Raw genomic sequence first — 26766 nt, forward strand, 5'->3', positions numbered from 1 at the left:
CAAAACCTATAATTTTTAGAAAGAAAAATAATAAATGCATACAGATGAACAAATTTATTCTAAAAAGTCTAGTTTTACTTAGAAATATGCCGACGTAAATGTGACACGGGTATACTCGTCATACATGTAGACAGCGAAGAGGCTAGATGGGGAAGAATCACCGTAAACAGCTATAATTTTTTTTAAAGAATCTGTTTGGTTTCTAAATAAATATTTAGAAAACAAAGAAATATGAAGTATCTAATTTCGTTATCGAATCTTCTACGTTTAGAGGAAATATTGGAGTTGTTTTGTCTACTTTACCCTGCAGTTGAATCGCCGTCCACCATTTGAAATGTGGAAATTTACAAGTCAATTAGGTCATTATGGGCTTTTCTATGTACAGTATTCTAAAAATACAATTTTAAACACAGATGGAAAACATTCTTTTAATATGATTGGTTGCTCTGGGATAAATTCATGTATGACCAAATTACAGAAAGATTCCGAATTACAACGATATGTTTCACATTATTATTTACACAATATGCAACATTTGACAGCAATGGTCTACGTTATTTTTGAACATCCCTCGTAAATAAAATCATACTGTAGGTTTTGCCCTGTCCTAAGATAGGCCAAGCTTTACAGTTAACAATAAGATAAAATACAAAATAATAAAGTAAAGCCAAATGGGGAATGGTATGCACAGAATCCAAGATTCAGTGTTTAGTTCCAGTGAGTTATATATTTTTTGAATGTATTCACCAGTAAATCGCAATTTTAATCTCATAATAAATCAAGTTGAAAATGTTAACGTTTGCATTGAATATTCTCTTAAATAGATATAATGATATGGCACAACAGAAGTCTAGAGTAGAAAACCAGTTAAAAGAAGATCAGAAGACATGGACTCAAGAAAAAAACAAGCTGCAAAAAGACCATGAAAAACACAAAAAGGATATGGAAAAAGCAAATAAGGCGTAAGTTGTATTATCTTTTTTGAATTATGTATTTAATATAACTTTAGATATAGTTTTAATACAATCTCCGATATGGAAACAAAGATTTTATGCTACAATTACAGAGAATATGTTTTGTAAATACACGGCTGCTATTCCATTGGTGCTAGCTTCAGTTGAATTGCGATACCTTCGGTGAAAGGTTTGCGCACGAAAAATAGACAATTTTATGGCAAGTGATTTCATTTCTCAGTATAATTTTGTCACTGGAACAGGAAACTAATAATCGGGCTTCGTAGTCCGACCTGTATATTAAAAAAGTTTTATCCTGGAAAAATTTCTTCTTAGATACTGAAAGAATACCTGAAGTATGATGAAAAATATACGGCATTTTAGCTCACCTGTCACGTTGTGACAAGTTGAGCTTTTGTGATCTCCGTCGTCCGTCCGTCCGTCCGTCCTCTGTCCACAATTCCTTGTGAACACGACAGACACCACATTTTACAATCAATTTTAATCAAACTTGCACACAACTTTTATCGGCATAATGTCTCGGTTCCTTTCGAAAATTGGCCAGATCCTATCATGGGTGTCAGAGTTATGGTCCCTTGGAGGGCGAAATTTTGCTATTTTTGCTTGTGAACACGATAGAGACCACATTTTGCAGCTAATTTTAATCACACTTGTGCACAATTTGTATTGGCATTATATCTCGGTTCCATTTGAACACTGGCCATATTCTGTCATGGGTTCCAGAATTATGGCCCCTTAAAGGGCCAAAATTTGTTATTCTGGCTTGTGAACACAATAGAGAGCATAGTTTGCAATCAACTTTAATCATACTTGTACACAACTTATGTCGGCATAAAATCTCGGTTACTTTCGAACACTGGCAAGATCCCATCCTGGGTTCTAGAGTTACGGCCTCTTAAAGGGCAAAAATTTGTTAGAATTGTGAACACGATAGAGACCACATTTTGCGATCAACTTTAAGCAGACTTGCACACAACTTGTATTGGCATAATATCTCAGTTCCTTTCCAAAACTAGCCAGACCTTTTCACTGGTTCCAGAGTTATGGCCCCTAAAAGGGAAAATATTTGCTATTTTTGGCTTTTGTAGCCATATAGAGACATTTTATGGTTTGATTTGATACACACTCGCAAAATAACTTCAACATCAATAAATCTTGGATTCCGTGATGAAGTTGTCAGATCCAGCCATAGGTTCCGGAGTTACGGCCCCTAATTGACCTCTAAAAGAGCCAGACTTTGTTACTTTTTACCTTGTGAACACGATAAAAGTCACATTTTATATTTGACTTTAACCACATTCACACACAACGGTTCTAAAATTACTGCCCCTGAAAGTGGCAAGATTTTCTGTGTTGGCCCTTTCAGCCATATAGAGGTTTCATTTATGCTGTGATTTAATACAACTTGCACAGAATGATTCTTGATAATCTGTAGGCCTGAGTTGAAACTAGGCCATGTCGGATCAAAAACTGGGTCATCAGGTCAAATCAAAGGAAAAGCTTGTTAACAACCTAGAGGCACGATTTAAGACCATATCTTAATGAAACTTGGTCGGAATATTTATCTTCATGATTTCTAAGCCACCGTAGAAACTGGTTCATACGAGATAAAAAAAACTAGGTGAAATAAAAAATAAGACTGTTTACACCCTAGGGGCACATTTTTAATTCTTGGTCAGAATATTATTTGTAATCATGAAGTCTTAGATGATTTTAAATCTTGGTTACTTGGGGTAACAAACTAGGTCACTAGGTCAAATCAAAGGAAAAGCTTGTATACACTCTAGAGGCCACTTTTTTGCTCCAATCCTATATAAAAGTCTCCATTAAATCTCTAGGTTAAACATGTTTACACTGTGCAATGTATGGTGTGTTACTCAGGTGAGTGACCTAGGGCCATCTTGGCCCTCTTGTTAACTAAACGTTTCCTAACTAAACCAAACTGCTGTGCATAAATGCTTCTTTCTGGCTTATCTATCCATTCCAAATGAAAAAATGTCATAATATATTATATTGTCGTACTTTCAGTAGTGTTTACTTACTTGAAGAGCAAAGAAATTGCTAAAATGGGTTAAAATGTAGCCGTTGTTTTAAAATAAGGCACCGGAGATGATTTAGTTGTTTTTATTCAGAATGGGATGGGCAGCAAGGACAAAACATTTATGAACAGCATTCAGATATCCTTGAACTTCATTAAGATCAGTAGTAGGAATGTAGAAGTTTCATCGTACCTTACACTAATCAAACTTAATATCCCAGAATAAGTCTTTCTTTATGTACAGGTCGGTCTACGAGTTTTGATTATCCTATTTCAAAAACAAACTTATTAAAAGAAAAGAGAATTACCAACTGTAAATTTGTAAAATTCACGTGCGCAAATCGCTCACCGGTAGTGACGTAATTCCGTTGAAGCGGCGCACCACTGGTGCGATTTGTAGCCGTAAAGTTTGTCAGTCATACGACTGACTCGATAATCTACAATATATAAGTGTGAAACCCATTTTCATGGTTCAGTCTTTGGTTACGGTGAAAGTTTTGATGATGAAATCATTATACATTGAAAAGTCGGCGCAGAAATATGTTTACTTAGAATTTTAAAGACAAACTTATCTTTTTTGATGTTCATGTATGAGTTACCTTTGCATTAAATTCGCTTATCTAACATAATTTACCTTTGGGACTGTTTGTAATGTAGGATTTACACAATCATAAACAATATAAAAGTAATTCCATAGATAACCATGAGTCGTAAAATAACAGAAGATATTGCATGTTACACTTTGTATTTTAATCGGCAGTCTTAAACAGAAAGTGACAGATAAAGAAGAAGAACTTGTGAAAAAAAGACTTTTGATGGACGACCTAAAACGGTAAATAGCTTTAATCTCTGACTTTTCCGAATGGTCTTGTGGCTGTTATTGACATAATAGCATTAATATAATTTGACATAATGATAGAGCTCCGTCACGCTTGAATTGTGTAAATGGCTGCGATATGTTGTTTTTTTCCACAGTACTTTGTACTTTTGCGTGTAGACTGAAGGTTGACAATAGTTTGGTAGTCAAATTATTCAAAAGACGTCACGTGCTTGGAAGTAAGAATTTATTACGACTTTGGGAACGATTATGTATTTATCAATTTAATTTGACCGTTGGAAAAAATGTAGACATTTTAATGAAGGGAAAGGTTTAGGTTTCGTTTCAGTTGTAGACTTTTTCGCAAGAAAAACAAAAACTGTTAGCTATTCCGTAAATACATTAAGACCGTACCATTTGAAGTGTGCTATTGGATGTATATGAGCATCCTGATAAAGAACTATCCCTTTAAGTAAACGGGAGGAAGAACTATCCTTTATTATATTTGGTGGGAATTTGACACTATTTCTCCGTGCAATATTTATATTTATAGTAGCACTAAAAGGTACATTTTTTCGGCGTAAATTTTCAGCTTTTTTACAGCAATGGGGTAATTTAAAGGGTGACAGGAACAAGATACATATCTTGTCAGTATATAAACATATTTAAAGTGGACTCCGATTGAAGGAGCAATCCTAATTTTGGAGAGAAAAAACATGACAAATTTTATTTACAAATTCGTCATTTTATGAGTCGCAGTCGTAGTTTGGCTATCTGGTCGTATACTTCACTCCAATACAAATTCAGTTGTATATCTTTTTTATACGTTTTATTAGTAAATCTAAAGTATTTAGACCCGCACTTTTTTCGATAGAATGAACCTTAAGTGTATAAGGCTGTGTTCTTGTCGGTTGATGACGAATTAAATAAAGTACACACTGTGTTGAGGTCATGTTTGAATGAATATAGTTTATAAGTAATTTTGAATAGTTAAGATCACATCCTATAAACGACTGTAAAACCCCTCTTCCTCTTGCAACTGATTAAAACAATAAACTGACAGATAAAAGTTGAAAAACACCATTTTAAAGTGACTGATATGATTTGATGGTACGTCTATCTATATTTTATTTGAAGATGAACATGATTTGTTTCTGTATTAAATGTGTTAGTCTGATTACAGGTAAAATGAAAGCAAAAACTCGATAGGTCACTGAAATGTCCAGAAATTGTACATTGTCGGTGTCAAAAGTACATATTTTCTTGCTTGAAGAATGATCTACATGTATTTCCCACTGTTTCATGGATAAAGAATTAATACTAGTATGGTAAAATAAAGTAAACAATTTGCTGAAACCTCTAATTTGTTTATACCCGTTAGTGAAAGAAGATTCGGTGTGATTTCCTGACTGTATAAATGTTTGCTTTAGTACTGTACGAGTGTTTGCGAGTTTCGTAAAAATGACTGTATGCCTGTTAGCAACTGACTGATTTATAAAACATCGGCATTTCCTGTGTTCCTGTAGTATTTTTTCATAATTATAACCCGCAAACGAAGATTGAAGGAGGGTGAAATAGGTCAAATCTTAATGAAACTTGGTCAGAATGTTACCCCCAATAAAACCTTGAACAACTTTGATATTTGGTCATTTGGGGGTAAAAACTAGGTCACCGGGTCAAATTAGACTAGCTTATATAGGAAATGGTTTTCCGAGAAAATATCAGTGTCAGTCTGAAGAAAGAATAAACTTTATTACAGATCTCAACTGACTTTGTAAGTCTAGGTCAAATCAAAAGAAAAGCTTGTTACACTCTAAATGAAACTTGGTCAAAATGTTACGTTCAATAAAATCTTGGACGAGTTTGATACTGGGTCATCTGGATTAAAAAACTAGGTCACCAGGTCAAATCAAAGGAAAAGCTTGTAAACTCTCTAAAGGCCACATTTATGGAAATATATCTATGAAACTTGGTCAGAATGTTAATCTTGATGCTCTTTAGGCTAAGATCAAATCTGGTATAAGTGGGGTTAAAAACTAGGTTACCAGGTTAAGAAATCAAAGGAAAAACTTATTAATATTCTAGAGGCCAGAATTATGACTGTATCTTCATGAATCTTGGTCAGAATTAAACTTAATGATATTTAGGTCAATTTGAAATCTAATTCTTGTGGGATCTAAACTAGGTCACTAGGTCAAATCAAAGGAAAAGCTAGTTAACATTCTAGAGGCCACATTTATGATCGTATCTTAATGAAACTTGGTCAGAATGTTAATCCTCCAGATCTTTAGGCCAAGTTCGAATCTGGGTCAGCTTAGGTAAAAAACTAGGTCAACAGGTAAAATTAAAAGAAAAGCTTGTTTACCTTCTAGAGCCAGCACTTTTGACTGTATCTTCATGAATCTTTATTACAGATTACTTGATCTCAACATACTTTGGTAGTCTAGGTCAAATCAAAGGAAAAGCATTTTAACACTCTAGAGGTCGCTATTTTGGCCCAATCTTAATGAAACTTGGTCAGAATGTTACCTCAATAAAATTTTGGATAAGTTTGATATTGGATCATCTGAGGTCAAAAACTACGTCACCAGGTCAAAAGGAAAAGCTTGTAAACATTCTAGAGGACAAATTCATGGCAATATCTCTATGAAACTTAATCAGCTGTCTTAATGACCTCTAGGTGCATTTCGAATCTGGATTATAAGGGATCAAAAACAAGGTCACCAGGTTAAACATAAAAGGAAAAAACTTGTTAACACTGTGGACTGTATCATGAATCTTGCTTCGAGTGTTAACCTTGATGACCTTTAGGTCAAGTTCAAATCTTGGTCATGTGGGGTCAAAACTAGACCGCCAGGTCAAATCAAAGGAAAAACTAGTTAACTCTCCACAGGCCACATTTATAACCTTATCTTAGCGAAAGTTGGTCAGAATGTTAATCTTGATGATTTGATCTCCAGGCCAGTAGGTCAGGTGAGCGATACAGGGCCTTCAGGGCCCTCTTCTTTCTAAGGTACTTCTTTCAACGGAGGCAATTACGACGAATTAATACATTATATCCTACAGGGGTCCATTTCCTAAAATCTATTTGCAACGTATTTTATTCTGCTCACACTAATGTTTTTACTTTTATTATTACCTTTACTGTACTTGTTGCGTATTTTAAAGGGGTCTTCTTGCTACACGATGATTTAGAATATAATTTTTATGCGGATTGCAGGAGGTATCTATATCATAATTTGAACAATCTTGGTAGAGGACCACTAGATTATGCTATATACCAAATATAAAAGCCCTATGACCTGTGGTTTTGGACAAGAAGATTTTTAAAGATTTTCCTTTCGATTGCTATGGCAACTAGAGTTCTATATGGAATTCAGTTCTTTGAACATTTTTTAAAGAAGACCATCAAAGGAACATCCATCAAAGTTGGCCTGATGGTTTAGGAGGAATTTTTTTTAAAGGAACGTATGGACGGACGGACGGACGACGGACGGTTAGCGGTCACAATAACTCACCCTGAGTCTTTGGCTCAGGAGAGCTAACAAGAGTGTCTCATTGTTGTGAGAATTTGTGCCACGTTACATCACAGTCCCTCCATGCATGAATAAAAAATGCTCCGGACAATGTTATTCTTGAATTTGACCGTTGACCTTAAGTGTGACATTGACCTTAAACTTGACAATCTGTCTCAGGGTGGTAAATATTTGTGCCAAGTTACATCAAAATCTCTCCATGCATGAAGAAGGAATGATCTGGACAATGTCATTCTTGTATCTGACTTTTGACCTCTAAGTATAGCCTTGATTTTAGATCTAGGGACCTGGTTTTTGCACATGACAACGTCTCAAGGTGGTGAACATTTGTGTCAAGTAATATCAAAATCCCTTTAAGGTTGTTGAGTTATAGTATGGGCAGCACAAGGAGCCCTTTCGGCCTTTGACTTCCAAGAGTGACATTGACCTTGCAGCCTATGATCCAGGCTTTGTGCATGACACGTTGTCTTATCCAGGGGAACATTTATGCCAAGTAATATTATTATCCATTGATGGATGACATAGTATTGGACCGGACATGAAAAACCGCTATTGACCTTTAAATTCCAATTATGACCTTTTGAGCTAGGGGTACGGGATTTGCTCGTGACATGTCGTCTCATCGTGGAGAATATTTGTGTTAAATAATATTAAAACCCTTTTATGGATAGCCGAGTTATTGATAGGACAGGAAAAAAAGCCCTGATGACCTCTGACCCAAATTGTGACCTTGACATTTGAGCCAGGGGTCCGGGGTTTGCATATGACAGGTCGTCTCGTCATGGGAAGCATTTGTGTCAAAATGTCATTGAACCCTTTAACGAATGACGGAGCTGTGAACGAAACACGAATAAGACACTGTTCATGCTATGTAAACATTTGACTGCCATGAGTGACTTTAACCTTTGACCTAGGGGTCTGCAACTTGTGCATGACACATTGTCTCATTATGAAGTATATTTGTGCCAAGTAATATTAAATTCCCTTTTTAGACGGAAGAGTGTTAGACCGGACAGGAAAAAAGCCCAGTTGAAATTTGACCTACAATTGTGACCTTGACCTTTGAACTATGACTCGGGTTTTGTTATGATACGTCGTCTCATCATGGAAAACATATGAGTCAATTAATATTTGAAATCCCTTTATGGATGACAGAGTTATGGAACGGATACGAAATTTGGACGGATTTGACTGGATGACCTAGTTTCTGATCCCATATGACCCAGTTTTAAGCTAGACTAGAAATTATCCAGATAAACATTCAGACCAAGTTTCATGAAGATAGGGTCATAAATGTGGCCTCTAGGTTGTTAACAAGATTTTCCTTTGATTTGACCTGATGACCTAGTTTTTGAGCAGACATGATCCGGTTTCGATACAGGCCTAGAGATAATCAAGATAATCATTCTGTGCAAGTTTTATCAAATCAAAACATAAATAAAACCTCTATATGGCTGAAAGGGTCGAAATAGAAAATTTTGCCGCTTTCCAGGATAGTAATTTTATAAACAGAGAAAGGAACCGAGATCTTATTGTGACTTAAGCGCTGTGTAACTGTGGTTCAAATCAAATATAAAATGTGACTTTTATCATGTTCACAAGTTAAATATTATTAAATTTTGGCTCTTTCGGGGGCCAATCAGGGGCCGAAACACCGGAACCTATCATTGGATCTAACGGAACCATCATGGAATCCAAGATTTATTGTTGTTGAAGATATTTTGCAAGTTTGTACTAAATCAAACCGTAAATGAAGTCTGTATATGGCTACAAAAGCCAAACGAGGAAATTTTGACCCTTTAAGGGGCAATAACTCTTTAACCCATGATGAGATCTGGCCAGTTTTCGAAAGAAACCAAGATATTATGGCAATATAAGTTGTGTGCAACTTTGATTAAAGTTAATAGCAAACTGTGGTCTCTATCGTGTTCACAAGCCAAAAAATATAGCAAATATTGGCCCTTTAAGGGGCCATAACTCTTGAAACGTGATGAGATCTTGGTATTGTTCCAAAGGACACGAGATGTTATGCCAAAACAAGTTGTGTGTAATTTTGATTAAAGTTGATTGCAAATGTGGTCTCTATCGTGTTCACAAGCCAAAAATGTTGAACCCGTAATGGGATCTGGCCATTTTTCTAAGGAACCAAGATATATGCCCATACAAGTTGTGTGCAAATTTAATTAAAATCAAATGCAAATTTTGGTCTATTTCGTGTTTACGAGAAAATTGTGGATGGACGGACGATCGACGGACGAAGGGTGATCACAAAAGGTCACACTGTCACTACGTGACAGGTGAGCTTAAATAGTATACGTGTGTGTGAAGAATCAAGGTAGGTGCGATAACAGGAACCGGCTTCGTCTGGACATACAGCCATCGTGATGACTACCCGCCGTGATTTGACCATTATTTGTCATACATTTATACTCACCGAATAACACACAGCTTTCGATTTAAATGTTTGAATTTGCCGATGAAATTAAAAGAAAGACGAGGTAGAACTCATGCCATTTTTATACCAACGGAAGTGGATTGAGCCAGGCTTAGCAATGAAAACGACTAATAGCTTGGTCACAGGACTGTACCATGTCCGTACGGTTTTAAAAAATCGTACGACTTCACCAGTTTTAGAATCCTTTACAATCTCTATACAATGGAAGCGTGTGGTCACAGTTCGTTCGGGCCCCGTCCGATCTTTAGAGAATGCAATGCTATCCGTGCGGACATCGCAGACAAGTCGTGCGAAGTTCGCAAGGAGCCCGGCCGTACCTCGTAAATATCTTTTGGCTTGTATGGCGCTCGTACGGTGCACATTCGGTATACATGCTACAGGAATAAACCAGTTTGGCAGAGTCTGAAAAATTGTCCTTTTGTAGCTACTTAGCTGAAGCGATCACATCCAAAGTCAATATTAATTTATATAATCTGTACAATGCCTCGAGAGTATCTTGAACTATACTCCTGTTTCTATACTATCATGAATTATTAAGAAATTCGTACGGAGCCCATACTGCTATCGTAAGGCCCTGCGAGTCCCTTAATACCGTATGGACATCGTACGTTGACCGTGCGAGTCCGCTGCGATAGTCGTGCGAGCATCGGCAAGCCTTGCAGTTTTCCAAATCCGCGATGCTCGTATGAGCTCTTCCAGGACCCATGCGGTTCTCGTACGGGGCTCTTGCGAGATGCTCCCGACTTCGAAAATCTCTACGAGCTCATGACAACTCAGGAGCTCGGTGAACCATTTCCATCGACTTCCCGAGTCCTCGTTCAAAAATTCCGTACGACGCTCGTAATAGTCACCGATGTCCGTACGGTCGCCGTACGAATTTGCCAAAATTCGACTGAAAACCTACTCTTACGGAGCTCGTAGCGTTCTTGTGACCAGGGTATAAATCCGCAAGAACAAATTCTCGACGTGTGCTAGCGTTATCACTATTTAAATTATTTCAAACATGAGAAATAACGGTTAAATCTCGACAGGTAGTAATCACGACGGCCATTCGCAGGCTACTTGTAGGTGCAATAGTTTTATTTAAAATCAGAATATCATTTTGTTGGCAGACGGACAGACAGACGGTGGTCAACCTATAGTCCCCTCCTGTCTCATTTCATCGACATTTTGAAGTCGTCAGGTAACAGTTCTTCGCGTGACTTTCATATGGAATAGACAGACGGACCCTGTGTATACTTTCAGTTTCTAATTCTGTATTTTATGATAAAATATGTCTGTAAAACCAACACGGAATACCTGCAATAAACAATTCTGAAGCATTCAATTCATTATGTAATTAAGTAGGATAGCGAGTCACAGACACTCCACCCCCATCCCAAATGGATTAGTACATGCACAACACGAGGGATTCGACATTAAATGACATTATATACATGACGACTGATCAAAAGAGACAATTAGGTACGTATATTTTAGCTCATCTGAGCACAAAGTGATCAAGGTGAGCTTTTGTGATCGCCCTGTGTCCGTCGTCCGTCGTCGTCCGTCCGTCGTCAACAATTTGACTGTTAACACTCTAGAGGTCACAATTTTGACCTAATCATATGAAACTTGGTCAGAATGTTACCCTCAATAAAATCTTGGACGAGTTCGATATTGGGTCATCTGGGGTCAAAAACTAGGTCACCAGGTCAAATCGAAGGAAAAGCTTGTTAATACTGTAGAGGTCACAATTTTGGCCCAATCTTAATGAAACTTGGTCAGATTGTTACCCTCAGTAAAACCTTGGAAGAATTTGATATTGGGTTATCTGGGGTCAAAAACTAGGTCACCAGGTCAGATCAAAGGAAAAGCTTGTTAACACTCTAGAGGTCACAAGTTTGGTGCAATCTTAATGAATCTTGGTCAAAATGTTACCCTCAATAAAATCTTGGATGAGTTCGATATTGGGTCATCTGGGATCCTAGGTCACCAGATCAAGTCAAAGGAAAAGCTTGTTAACACTGTAGAGGTCACATTTATGACTATATCTTCATGAAACTTGGTCAGAATGTTAATTTTGATGATCTCAAGGTTCAGTTTGAATCTGGGTCATGTAGGGTTAACAACTGGGTCACTAGGTCAAATCAAAGGAAAAGCTAGTTAACACTCTAGAGGCCACATTTATGACCATATCTTAATGAAACTTGGTCAGAATGTTAATCTTGATGATCCATAGGTCAAGTTAAAATCTGGGTCATCTGAGGTCAAAAACTAGGCCACCAGGTCAAATCAAAGGAAAAGCATGTTAACACTGTAGAGGTCACATTTATGATATATATTCATGAAACTTGGTCAGAATGTTAATCTTGATGATCTGAAGGTCCAGTTTGAATCTGGGTCATGTAGGGTCAAAAACTAGGTCACTAGGTCAAATCAAAGGAAAAGCTAGTTAACACTCTAGAGGCCACATTTATGACCATATCTAAATGAAACTTGGTCAGAATGTTAATATTGATGATCCATAGGTCAGGTTCAGATCTGGGTCAGGTGGGATCAAAAACTAGGTCACCAGGTTAAATCACAGGGGAAAGCTTGTTAACAAACTAGAGGTCACAATTTGGCCCAATCTTAATGAAACTTGGTCAGAATGTTACCCTCAATAAAATCTTGGATGAGTTTGATATTGGGTCATCTGGGCTCAAAAACTAGGTCACCAGGTCAAATCAAAGGAAAAGCTTGTTACCACTGTAGTGGCCACATTTATGACCATATCTTAATGAAACTTGGTCCGAATGTTGATCTTGGTTATCTTTAGGTCAATAGGTCAGGTGAGCGATACAGGGCCTTCATGGCCCTCTTGTTTATTTTATTCACGCCTTTTAAGGACATTAATCACCTACTGTAGTCGCAAAATGGAATATAGTGTCAGTCTTAAATACGCGTTCAGATCAAATATCAAAATTGGCAAGTCGGCATACAGTGAATGGGTTTTTTTTACCGACTAGATAAAAATTAATTTCTTTCAGAAACGCAAACAGATATGCAACATCTTATTTACATATATTTATGGAGTACATATGCTTATTGCAGAAAGCATCATGGATTATTGGATTACAAATCAATTACAAATCAATTTGACGTGTTATTCACCAGTTTCGTGACTTGGTCGAGTGAATTTTCATGCAAGGAGTGTGATAAGTCAACATTTTGTCAGCATTTTGTAAATATTACCTTCAGTTTCATCTATTATATCACCATATACACATATTTATGTTAGACTTATCGTTATACTTAAATACACACACAGTGTAAAGCAAACTAATTAATTTCTAGACGATATCTTCAGGGTGTCTGTTTATTGTTTAAATCAGTCGCAAGAGGAAGATGGGGGTACAGTCGTTAATAGGGTGTGAAGATCAGGAACAATTGGAATTACTTTAACATGTCTATAAAACTTCTCCTAACCTAGTTGTTGATTATATGTTAATATGACAATGTTGTAATGACTAAACTTCACAAGTATATTGCAGATAATCTAATGATTGTAGATAAAAGATTGTTTGCACCTATACTGATTTGTACCGAATTTTCATCGAATTTCTTTCTTTCCAGTTACTGATTTTAAGTGTCTAATCCAGATAATTATTTTCTCTAAAGAATCTATTAAAAATGAGTACTCTGAAAGTGACTAGTAGTACAAAATTACTGACATAAGAATTTTGCAAGATACTGATACAAATAACCAAAATTATTGTACAAGCCAAAGGGGAAATGGCATGTACAGAAAAAGAATTTGCGAAAAATTTTAAAAGCTTTCATGAAAGATTGATTGTAGAGTTATCTTTATGTAATACTGGGCACTTTTTCGACTTATACTCTCGATAGCCGATAATATTTACAAGAAAAACTTTCTCCTAAATTCAATTTTTCGCGAAAAGTATTGCTGTTTCTCGAAAGTTCATCAACATTTTATGATTATCGTAAGCAGAAATATACATGTACCACCATACAGTACTGCATAAAGATAAGTATATAAAGCAATGTATGGTAACTACACCGGTAGCCGTGTGTTTGGATTTGTCCAATATGGCCTCTCTCGAGCAAAACATCTCATAAACATCACGTAAGTTTTGATATTTTCTACGGTTAAACACATACTATTTACATTAAGATTTACTACGTATTCAGTTTTCAATCTAAGGTTTAAGTAATTTGATATGAAAAGATCAGATCATTCCAGTCTTAGTTACTAAGTGATAAAAACGTGCAGGTTATGGGAATTAAGAAGCAAAAACGAAACTTTCTAATGTTGTTATAAAAACTCTTGTAATTGTACCATCAAAAGAATCAGCAAAGAAGAAAGAAGAAACATTTTCACGTATCTTGTCATCTGTTTCTAAACTGAAAGTATATATATTTTTGCGAGTAAAGTACCACTGTAAGTCGAACATATGTATTATGTGTGTAACGGTTTGAATTCAAGTATTTGAAAAGTTAACGGTTTGACTGTATCATTGAAGGTTCCATGTTCATCGCCGTTTAAATACATCTGCGGATGTCTCTAATTACTTTTTGTACTTTTAGCATGTTTAAATGTTGAGTTCTGCTCAACCCGGGGCTAGAGGGCGTGGACGGTAGCATGCATTTCCACTACCGTCCATGAACAGGCTCAATCAAACCGAGTCTGCAACATTTTTGTTTTTGTCGTGTTGAGCGACCTGTGAAGTTTCCACTTTTCTCTTCTTTAGTATATGCACCGGTTTGCAAATTAATTCACATTCCTGCACGAAAAGTCGGTATCAAAGTTGATAAAACCAGATACAATCACATCTATCTCCTTCGTTTATTTCTGTGATATCAGAGGTAATATTTCTTATGAATTTCATAAAATTTAGGGAAAAAAATAAACTGAAGGTCATAAAATTAAATACCTAAGCTAAAAGGAAGAACTCTGTATAAACGATTCGAAATTGGCACTGTACCTGTAATAAGTTTTGTTACCGGTGCATAAAAATGTGTTACGTTTAATAACGAATTCATTTCCGGTAACATTTTCAAAATGAATCACTAGATATCCTATTAAGTAGGTTTAACACGAGTTTTAAGAAAGTAGCTTAAGTACCTTTGAGTACCAGACCGGGTAGATATCCAAGTTGTTCGTTTTTGAAACCCTGGGTTCCATCTACCGTCTCGATGGTGATTTGATTTAAATTCTTTTAAAATAAATTTTCATTTGATTATCACATCTGTCAATTGCTTGTTTAGAAGAAGAATTAGTAAATGCTTAGGACATGAACAAAAACAATCAACTTAAAAGCAACCCATGTACACATTATTTATTTTCACTTTTCCACAAGATGATTTACCTCGACTACTTGAAGAATACGAAAGGTTATTGCATTCTCCTGTTCGTCGACTTCCGCGTACTCTTTGTTACTTATTTGTAAGATGTTATGTCAGTAATGACTAGTGGGAATTTATGGAAAACAAGTTGTTCAATGTGATGATCACATGTTCTATAATTCCAAAATTCTAGTTTGCTTTTTTACAAAGGTATGACTTTTTTCCCAATTCACTAAATTGAATGCTCAGCTGAGTTTTTGTGATCGCTCGATGTCCGGCGTCCGGCGTCTGTCTTACTGTCTGTCGTCTGTCTGTCGTCTGCCAGCATTTAGCTTGTGTATGCGATAAAGGCTGTATTTTTCAATTGATCTTCACGTATTTTGGTCAGAATGATTGCCTTGATGAAATCTAGGCCGAGTTTGAAAACGGGTTATCTTGGGTAAAAAACTAGGTCACAAGGTCAAATCAAAGAAAAACCTTGTGTATGTGATAGAGGTTGTATTTTTCAATTGATCTTCATGAAATTTGGTCAGAATGATTGCCTTGATAAAATTTAGGTCGAGTATGAAAAATGGTTATCTGGGATTAAAAAGTAGGTCACTAGGTCATAACAAAGATAAACCTTGTGTATGTGATCGCTCGATGTCCGGCGTCCGGCGTCTGTCTTACTGTCTGTCGTCTGCCAGCATTTAGCTTGTGTAAGCGATAAAGACTGTATTTTTCAATTGATCTTCACGAATTTTGGTCAGAATGATTGCCTTGATGAAATCTAGGCCGAGTTTAAAAACGGGTTATCTTGCTCAAAAACTAGGTCACAAGGTCAAATCAAAGAAAAACCTTGTGTATGTGATAGAGGCTGTATTTTTCAATTGATCTTCATGAAATTTGGTCAGAATAATTGCCTTGATAAAATTTAGGTCGAGTATGAAAAATGGTTATCTGGGATTAAAAAGTAGGTCACTAGGTCATAACAAAGATAAACCTTGTGTATGTGATAGAGGCTGTATTTTTCAATTGAAATTTGGTCAGAATGATTGCCTTGATGACATCTAGGCCATAATTAAATATGAGTCATCTGTGATAAGGTCTAGGTCACTAGGTCATATCAAAGAAAATACTTGTTTAAACTCAAGAGACCACATGTCTGGTCCAATCCTAATGAAAATTGGCCAGAATACATGTTTCCATGAAATCACTAGGTCAGACATGTTTACACTGTTATGTTTTGTTTCTCAGGTGAGCGACCTTGACCCTCTTGTTTGTACGTACAGAGATATCTCAATAATCATTAGTTAGAATGAATTATCTGTGATGATCTAACATGCAAAGCAAGGATCTGCAAGTTATGCCGCTTCCCAGTAATACTGGTTTAAATACATACTAAATATTGCTGTAGCTTTGGTATATAAGCAGGTACCTCACATATCACTTTTAAGAATGAAATGAAACTTCAAACGCTGGTTCATTCTGATTATCCAACATGCAGTGCACAGGCGTCCAGGATTCGTCTGTTCTTTCAAAAAAATACGCCGTTATTTTGACTTGATTTAGCAAGTTATGGTCAAGTTCATGTATGTAAGCAGGGGTCTTATTTAGCATCAGAAGAAGGTAAATATATATGACTAAAGCTTACATCTTACCAAAATGCTTGACCCTTTTGTACTTATTTGCGTAACTGGTTCATTCAGTTAGCTTTTTAGTGGCATGGCATTTGAATAGTTTATCTTTATTGGCCCCTATTAAACTTGATATTTACCCTTTTACATCGAAATGTATATAAACAGTCGTGGAGTTAGAACAGAAGTCAGAAGGAAACAGAGCTTTTAATGGGACTTACTTACTAACAAACTATCATGCATAATTAACAATATTATGTATTCTGCCCTTGCAGCCTATCTTATGGTACGTAAATGTAAATACCCACAAGTAGGTCAACATATGATATACGTATAGTTGATGATTAAACATGTTTTACTACTGCAAATGTCTCAGATTTCTCTTAACCTTCTTTATTACGAAAGAATGCCAAAACATCAATTATAGTACAAAACGTATCGCTACGCATACACAAGCATTCTCATTGCATCAAAAACTAGGTCATCTGCACATGGTTTAAAATACCTAAAACAACGCTTTTTACGCATACTTTCCTCTTTTATTGTTAGTTTAAGATAAACCACTATTTTTTTCAACATCAAGAGCTTTAAAATTGTATACTTACAAAAGACAAATATCCATATGTTCTTATAATAACAAATATCCTGCACTAACTTTCGTCAAGAAAAGGGAAACATATCCAATAGGAGAAAAATTATATTTTTTTTGTTGGATTTATAATTTAACGTCGCACCGCACATGATAGGTCATATGGCGACTTTCCAGATTTAATGGTGGAGGAAGACCCAAGGTGCCCCTCCGTGCATTATTTCATTACGAGCGGGCACCTTGGTAGAACCACCAACCTTCCGTAAGCCAGCTGGATGGCTTCCTTACATGAAGAATTCAACGCCCCGAGTGAGGCTCGAACCCACATCGATGAGGGGCAAGTGATTTGAAGTCAGCGACCTTAACCACTCGGCCACGGATATATAGACGTGTAAGTAACGTAGAAGAAAGAAACATACAAACAAATGAGTGTCACCTTGGAACTAACATTAACAAAACCACCACTGGGGTATGATAAGGTGTTAGCCCTGTATAGCAAACAGTATATATTGAACCTGTCGCTTAAAGTATTTCCGGCAGATCATGGAACTATGCCTTTCACCTTCATTTGGGCAAGTGCTAAAACAAAATTACTTGTGAGGTATGCGTCAATGTGTAGCAAATTGAAACAATCATGCATTGTTCACTTCTTTAGTTTAAACACATATTTTCTGATTATCAGCTGGGATATGTATATACTCATTTTAAAAATTCTTGAAAAGACTGGTTTCAGAATTATTAGCAGTAACATCTGTTTGATTAAATACACTAGAATAATTAGCATTCATATTGATCAACATATTAGTGTATTTTTTTTAAATTGTACATCCCTATTTAATAAGCATGTATATCTAAAATAATCTAAAATAAATGCTTAAAGGCCATGCTTGGTTTGCCGGGAGACATATTTGAACATGTACTATCGTAAAATATGAAAACATTACTGAAAACAAACTTTATTTTAAATTAGCAGTTAAATGTATTAGTCCAAACCGCAAACATCCAAAGAGATTAAGTCATCAAAACCGATGTACACTTATAATCCAATCCGCTACATTCTTGTTACACGACACTATACACGTTTTGTGCCCTTTTGAATCTTAGGTGCACATATAACAGTTCATGCATACTTATACTAGAGGTTATAATAAAGTATATTTACATCCATTTAGACAAAAAGGTTTGATTTTATAGATTTCGTGAAAACAAACATGTTGTTGCCATATTTCTGCATGGTTTTGCAAAAAAGTCTTGATTATTTATTTATTTTCGCATGCAGAAGTGCAAGAGTTTGCACAGTTGTGGTTTTTTATCACTTAGAACAAGAGCTATTTTACTGGTTTTTTTCATGAAAGATTTTTAAATTTTAACGAAAACTATACGAATTTTCTGTTTTAAGTGGATACAGAAATATGCCATCATATAAATCAAATGTGTGGTATACAAATAAAACTGGTAAAATACGTTAAGTGGAAGTGCAGACATTTCGTTATAACGTTGTTAGATCACATGTCACAAAGTGACAAGGTGAGTTTTTGTGATCGTGCAGCGTCCGTCGTCCGTCCGCCCGTGCGTGCGTCCGTGCGTAAACTTTTGCTTGTGACCACTCTAGAGGTCACATTTTTCATGGGATCTTTATGAAAGTTAGTCAGAATGTTCATTTTGATAATATCTAGGTCAAGTTCGAAACTAGGTTACATGCGGTCCAAAACTAGGTCAGTAGGTCTAAAATTAGAAAAAACTTGTGACCTCTCTAGAGGTCATACTTTTCAATGGATCTTCATGAAAGTTAGTCAGAATGTTCATCTTAATGATATCTAGGTTTAATTTGAAACTGGGTCACGTGCCTTTAAAAACTAGGTCAGTAGGTCAAATAACAAAAAAACCTTGTGAACTCTCTAGAGGCCATATTTTTCATGGGATCTGTATGAATGTTTGTTTGAATGTTTATCTTGATGATATCTAGGGCAAGTTTGAAACTAGATTACATGCGGTCCAAAACTAGGTCAATAGGTCTAAAAATAGAAAAATCTTGTGACCTCTCTGGAGGCCATACTTTTCAATAGATCTTCATGAAAATTAATCAGAATGTTCACCTTAATGATATCTAGGTCAAGTTTGAAACTGGGTTACATGCCGTCAAAAACTAGGTCAGTAGGTCAAATAATAAAAAACCCTTGTGACCTCTCTAGAGGCCATATTTTTCATGGGATCTGTATGAATGTTTGTTTGAATGTTTATCTTGATAATATCAAGGTCAAGTTCGAAACTGGGTCAACTGCTGTCAAAAATTAGGTCAGTAGGTCTAAAAATAGAAAAACCTTGTGACCTCCCTTAGAGGCCATACTTCTGAATGGATCTTCATGAAAATTGGTCAGAATGTTTACCTTGATGATATCTAGGTCAAGTTCGAAAGTAGATTACGTGCCTCAATAACTAGGTCAGTAGGTCAAATAATAAGAAAACCTTGTGACCTCTTTAGAGGCCATATTTTTCATGGGATCTGTATGAAAGTTGGTCTGAATGTTCATCTTGATGATATCTAGGTCAATTTCGAAACTGGGTCAACTGCGGTCAAAAACTAGGTCAGTAGGTCTAAAAATAGAAAAATTCTTTCGACCTCTCTAGAGGCCATATTTTTCATGGATCTTCATGAAAATTGGTCTGAATGTTCACCTTGCTGATATCTAGGTCAGGTTCAAAACTGGGTCACAAGCCTTCAAAAACTAGGACATTATGTCAAATAATAGAAAAACCTTGTGACCTCTCTAAAGGCCATATTTTTCAATGGATCTTCATGAAAATTGGTCAAAATTTTTATCTTGATGATATCTAGGTCAAGTTCAAAACTGGGTCAGATGAGCTTAAAAACTAGGTCACTATGTCAAATAATAGAAAAAACGATTTCATGCTCAGTTCAAAACTGGGTCATGTGGGGACAGGTGAGCGATTCAGGACCATCGTGGTCCTCTTGTTTTTATTTAGTCATAATTTATCCCATATGTGTAATTTGTCTATTTCATTTCTTGCGATAAAATGTTTCATGTGATAGGGTTTATAAAATAATATTTTGCACAGGTGGCACTGCACTTTTTACAGACAAACTATAAACGTAGCCATTCTTTGCTTAATCAAAACTGTCAGTTACTAGCTTTAACGTATGCAGTCGTTAGCAAAAACTCCATCAGTCTTTATAAGTCTTTGAGAGTTTCCTACTTTTCTTAGGAAATAGAGACTTAATTTGAATAGTTTCAAAGACTTTTCTAATAAAGGCATATATACAAAGTTATTAAACCTGTATTTGTAAGACTGCTTGATAATCATCTTGATAGCTAAGGTCGGCACACTTTGAAACATTATACTTTATTTAAATAAGGCTATTAATGGTAACCAGTATTCGGATATTGTCTACTTATATTAGACAGTATTAGAAACAGTAAAGACAGTATTTAGTCGGATTTTGATCAAGTAATTGATCAGTTCGAAATTAAAAAAAAAATGCACTCTTATTTGTGAGCGCTTTACACAAGTCAGATTTTCACTAGAAGAATCTTTAAAAATTTGATCTTCCCATCTCATCGTAATAAGTAGCAAAATCAACAAATTTTCATGTGTTTCCGTAACATATTGTTTGACAGTAATTACGTTTTTAAGCCTTCTTAAGAAATATAGCATTTATTTCCAGATATCTAAAATATTTTTTGTTGTTTTTGTCGAACGATCTGGGGGCCAATCCCATTAAATGTGATCGAACACTCTTAAATAAGCAATTGATAGTTGTTTCCTTTCCTAGTATATTCCTCAGTATGTTTTTCTTTCAACTGGCATTTTTACAACACATACTGACACGCTAGCATTAACATTTTGGTCTGTCTAAATGTAATTTTGTTTTTGCCGTCAAAACACAGTAGAATTTATTTTCAGAGAAAAAAAAGAAGCTGAAAAACAAAATGCTAACCATGAAACGTACATACAAAAACTCCATGAACATATCAAGAAAACGAATGAACAGAAAATGAAAGATGAAAGCGAACATAAAACGAAAGTGAAAGACCTCAATCTCATAATTAAGGCAGAAAGTGTTAATTTCAATGGATTAAGTTACCAGTACAATGAGTTAGTGAAACAAATTCAGTCATTACAAGAAAAAAACGGATCGCTTACAAGAGAAAAACAAGATCTATTACTAAGGTAAGTTATATGTTTGGTTATCTATCCAGATATGGCCAAAACAAATGCGGATAGCCTTTGGAGTAATATACTTATGTAAACTATGTAGAAAGTATATTTTCTTTCTAAATGAAAGTAAACATTTTTAAAAGTTCTTTTTATTTTCTAACAAGTTAAATGCTCTACAGATTATTTTCTCCCATTCATACAAGTTCAAAACATTTCAAATGATTAAATAAAAGAAGAAAAAGAACCACTCTGTGACCAAAAATGATTTACTTTATTGTGAAAACACGATAAAACGATAACGACATTTTAATTTTAAGTTGCCACGTTAATAATGTAAAGCAGTTTCACACGTATTACTTATAAACTTAATGAAACCGATTTAACGTTTTCAGTAAATAAATGTCTGAACAAATTACCACATGAACACGTCAAAATACTTTTGCATTAAAGTGACGTCATATACGAGTACGTCAAGACGTTACGTGTCCGTTATGGTGCAGGCTTCATAGATGATTTTTCTTGCAAATACATGATTTAAAGCATTGAAGTGACTTAGCTAACTTTTAATTTTATTTGAATCTTCCGTTTTGAATAGTGCTTCTGTTGAAATCTGAATCTGAATGTAAGGAACTGGCTGTTGGTTACTATTTTAATTTTTTTTTATTTATTTTATTTTTTTTTTTTTTTTGGATTTAACGGTGGCACCGACACATGATAGGTCATATGGCGACTTTCCAACTTTAATGGTGGAGGAAGACCCCAGGTGCCCCTCCGTTCATTATTTCATCACGAGCGGGCACCTGGGTAGAACCACTGACCTTCCGTTAGCCAGCTGGATGGCTTCCTCACATGAAGAATTCAACGCCCCGAGTGAGGCTCGAACCCATTTTATTGCGCAAATAAGCGAATGCAAGAATATTATATCTAGGCATTTTCAAATCAATTGGTAAATTTGATTTGTAGATATCATGAACTTAATTAATCAAGTATGACACTTACTTTCAAAACATAGTTCGATGATATACATTTGATTTGCATTTCAGAACAGAGTTCTACCCAAATGCACTTTATTATGATTGATTATGTACATTTCTTCGACAAGATTGGATTTGAACTGTGAAAGTGCCACCAACTCAGAATAGATCTTAATGTTTTACGTACCAATACTACAGTAACAATACAGTAATTTCGAGAAAAGACAATGTAAATATCAAATGAATTTACATATTACTGGAAAGAAGAGTGTCACAATGTTATGATCTAATTAAGAATAATTATATTGTCTAGGTTAAGTAAAGTGGCTGGCGCAAACTTGACTTACAACAATCCAAACATAGCTGATCTCAGTGATGAAAAACGACCAACAAAATTAGCGGAGGAATTTTCAGAGTTGTATGATAATGAATGGACAGACGCGTTTGAAGACTTACAAATCGAAAATGAAAAAGAAAAGACCACTTTTATGCTCGAACTTGTAATGGTATGGAAATTAATTTGCTTTCTTTTTATTCAGATATCCGGGTGTCACCTGATCATTCGTCTACAATGAGTATTTGTATTTTTATATAGTTTTGTACTTGTAATATCTCAGTTATCTACCTTCGAATGCTTTTAAATAAACGTTTTGTGTATTATTAATATACACGCAGTCAGTACGAAAGAACGATGTTTACAAAAGTATTGACATAAAAGAGAATAATGTATGTGGAACATTAAGATGTCAAAGTTTGCCAGTGTTACATATACAAAACTACAGGTTAAAACACACTTTCTTCCATCAAATTACATGTATGTCGGCATAATACCTGCTAGAAAGATTCAAGAGTTGGTAGGAAAACAGACTGGACGTTGTTCCATAAGACGACGGTTTGTAAAAAAGGGAAGTTTGTAATGACTAGAAACTGTATGCTTTTGTCTACTGGTCATTGTACTTCAAATGTATAGAGAAAATAATACGCAAATGTCTTATACAGTACATATTTATATCAACTCAGATTATTGATCAATGACTTTATGTATGACATAGCATTCTGACATTTTTGGCTTGGTCTGATTTTGTCTTCGGCGTCGACATAATGCATTGACAACATGATAATGATTTTCAGCAAGCTATTATATCAGTCTTTACTGAGAAAAACTGATAAAAACTTCACTGAATGGCACAGATTTCATAACTCATATTATCATTTTGATAAAATTAAGGCTTTTTCGTCCGTAATTCAACAGAATGTCCTTTATTGTCATCTAGTTAATATCTCAATAACTACATATCATAAATGAATGAAATCTGAAAAACTTCCTTGCAATTTAATTGGTTAAGTTTGTCAATTTAGCATTGCAGGACACATTTACTTTACCCCCGATGCAAAGTATATGGGGGTTTGTTAGCGGTACACATGACGGCTGGTCCGTCCGACCGTATGTCAATCGTGTTCCTTCTATATCTTCTTACCATTGGGGTAGGTCTTCATAAAACAAAGCCTCAGTTGTTAACTTGAAGAGTGCATAACACTAGATCTAAGGTAAAGGTCACAGCTTTGCTTAGTGACCAACTCCATATTGTCTAAACCGCTTTGAATATGTTCATAAAATTAACATCTTTTGTTTATCTCACCAAGACCAGAGCGTACAGACCAGGTCGCTGAATCAAAGGTCAATGTCTTACTTGGAAGTTAAGGTCAATTTGCTTAACTTCATTTCTGCTCCGTATCTTCTTCGATACAGGGAATATTTTTAAAGATATTATCATTTGTTTACATCACAAAGACTTTTTACCTTTCCTTAATATCTAGTTTGAGTCTGGAGATACTAATAGCATTCTAGTGATAAAGCCACTTAAGCCAGTTAAATAATTTAAATTATTTGCTGCAATGTAGAATTTGATTAAACCCTGATTTTTCAAAACTTCAGAGTGTTTTAATAAAATTTGGCAGGATCATGTGCTTTATTTTGCTAGACGTATTTGAAAAAATGGATGTAACGCAAGTTTTCAAATAAGGCGTGTATGGGTAAATATTTCAATGAAAATTCTTTACATGGAAATTGTAATTTGTAATGAAACTGTTTATTGGTGTGAACTTATATAGTTGTTTCCGATACGGTCAGATTAGATTATATATCTATGTGCTTATTGTTTTAGATATTTGCTACGCTTCAAAGGATACGCGCATAATTTGCATTTTTATGGGCCACCAATTTTGGAGTCATTTTTTATCTTTAGAAAGGATGTTTCTGATTTTGTAAATAACCGCATGGGACGACAGTTATACGCAGGATAATTTTCCTTTCCGTATGCCGGATCCGTGCTTATTTTATGTTACCCGGATAAATGAGATTATACTATGGCTTCTATTTGGATGGGGATGTACCTTAGGCTACATCTTATGGGGTATATATTTCTGAATTAATTCGGTTTGCCAGAGCGTGTAGTCATGTCAAGCATTTCAATGAACGTAATCAATATATTACAAGTAAACTTCTCTAGCAAGGCTACCGTTATTACAAATTGCGTAAATATTTTGCTAAATTTTACTATCGTAATTCTGATTTAGTTTAAAATTCAATAGTAATTTAAAGACACTTCTGCGAGAAGGTATTTCTAAACCCGTTGTTATGGGGATGTGGTTTACAAACTTCGTAAGATCTTGGGTCATGGTAATTTTCCAAATGTATCTGGTAAAATTATAAAACGTTTTATTAAAAGAGGTTACGACCCAACTGTCTTGAGACATACCGCATGTTTAGTGTTCAACCCGTTTACAGTTGGACACTACGCTTCCCTCTTTGATTGTGTTTGACGGAAGAGGGGGAGGACTCTATGATAAGCAGTTTTTAAATCCTACCAGGACTGAACTGTTTTGATATCTGTCTTCTGGCTTGTTTCGTCGGGCCCTTAAGGGTGTTTCTCTTGTTGCTCTGTCTTCTGAAAAGGCATTGAGTACATACGTTTTTGGTTCTAAAGGTTTGCTTTTTATATATTTATACACGAGCATTTTTGTGTTTTACATGCCATGCCTTTTTGTTTTATTACGTGTGTTAGAGATTCACCTGGAGGGGATTACTTTTATTTACACTGTCCCCTGTCTTTGGAACATGGTGGGGGTAAGAGTGAGGTTGGGTGCGCACCATAAACCGGTTTAAGCTCCCCAGTGGTGTTTTTGCCACTGACCGTTCCAAGGCGATGCTCAACTGTGTTCCTTTGTGTGTTCGTTTTGTCCTAAATTGTTAGCTATGTGTGTGTGTGCGTGTATGTGTGTGTGTGTTTGTGGTGTACGCGTCTGCGTGTTGTGGGTTTCGTTTTGGGGATGCTGCGTTTTTGGTACGTGGCATTTCCTGTTTGATATTTGTCTTTGTTTTTTTTTTCTAGTTTATCAGACGTGCAACATTACATAAAATGTAATATTTCAGGAATAATATTATGCCGACTTTTGCCTCAACGTTCGAAAACTTTTCGTTTCACCAAATTGACCGCTAAGCGATTTAGTAAATAGTACGCTATTATTATGTGTTCACGATTTATATATTTGAATTGAAAATTATTCGTACCTAGTCAACCTCAAAACTTGTATTATCATAATTTTTCTAGACACTTCTTCCGTAGAGGTAGTAACATTTATGTAATACATGGCATTTCTAACATTGAACCGAATCTGAATATTTCAGAAAGCAAGTAAGCTATGTAGTGATGTTTCAAGCGATCATGGTCAAAAGATTAAAGACAGTTTGTGTACACTTGTACTTCCAAGCAAGCCATCAAAATGTTCAAAAGAATGCACGGATGAGGATATTATCCCAGCGACAATCGCTTCTTTGGAAGAAACAAATAGTAGCACACCAAAGGTACAGCGCTCTATTACAATGTAGTCTCAGTTGCCATCAATATGTAGCTCACCTTAGCACGAAACTATTGTGATCACCCTCTTTCAAGCGAAGTCTGCTCTGAAGCAATCTGGTGGAAGTTAATGAAACTTGGCTCAGATAGTCTTATACCACAAAGTCTATAAACATACTGCCGCAAGCAGGCGTAGTACGTCTGTAGTAGGAACCTTGAAAATCTTCCTTTTTCATAAACGGTTTCATAGTAGTTCAACAGAAATGTTTCTTGTCTGATCTACCAATGGTATTCAAATTTTTGCGATCCTTCAACAAACATGGACAGGCGGTGGTCATTTATCCCATATGTATAACGAAAATACTAGACGATTTTGAAATAATTTCAGGCAAATCATTGAGCG

General features: G+C 35.6%; 1 protein-coding gene across 1 annotated transcript; it reads left to right on the top strand.

Moving 5' to 3' along the window:
• The first annotated feature begins 824 nt into the window (after nucleotides 1-824).
• Nucleotides 825-26699, top strand: LOC128553548 (rho-associated protein kinase 2-like). The gene is made up of 5 exons (XM_053534731.1): nucleotides 825-962; nucleotides 3773-3844; nucleotides 21278-21544; nucleotides 22820-23012; nucleotides 26195-26699. The coding sequence occupies exons 1-5, from the start codon at nucleotides 835-837 to the stop codon at nucleotides 26393-26395; spliced, it is 861 nt and encodes a 286-aa protein (XP_053390706.1). The 5' UTR covers nucleotides 825-834; the 3' UTR covers nucleotides 26396-26699.
• Nucleotides 26700-26766: the final 67 nt, after the last annotated feature.

This window comes from Mercenaria mercenaria, unplaced genomic scaffold (genome assembly GCF_021730395.1).
Source record: "Mercenaria mercenaria strain notata unplaced genomic scaffold, MADL_Memer_1 contig_3934, whole genome shotgun sequence".
In the NCBI taxonomy this organism is placed as follows: Eukaryota; Metazoa; Mollusca; class Bivalvia; order Venerida; family Veneridae; genus Mercenaria; species Mercenaria mercenaria.

Bases quoted from the DNA above. Each gene is read 5' to 3' on its own strand.
- LOC128553548 (XM_053534731.1), top strand. From the start codon at position 835: ATGGCACAACAGAAGTCTAGAGTAGAAAACCAGTTAAAAGAAGATCAG. The intron at 963-3,772 runs GTAAGTTGTATT...TTTAATCGGCAG, and splicing joins ATGGAAAAAGCAAATAAGGC to TCTTAAACAGAAAGTGACAG. The intron at 21,545-22,819 runs GTAAGTTATATG...TATATTGTCTAG, and splicing joins AAACAAGATCTATTACTAAG to GTTAAGTAAAGTGGCTGGCG.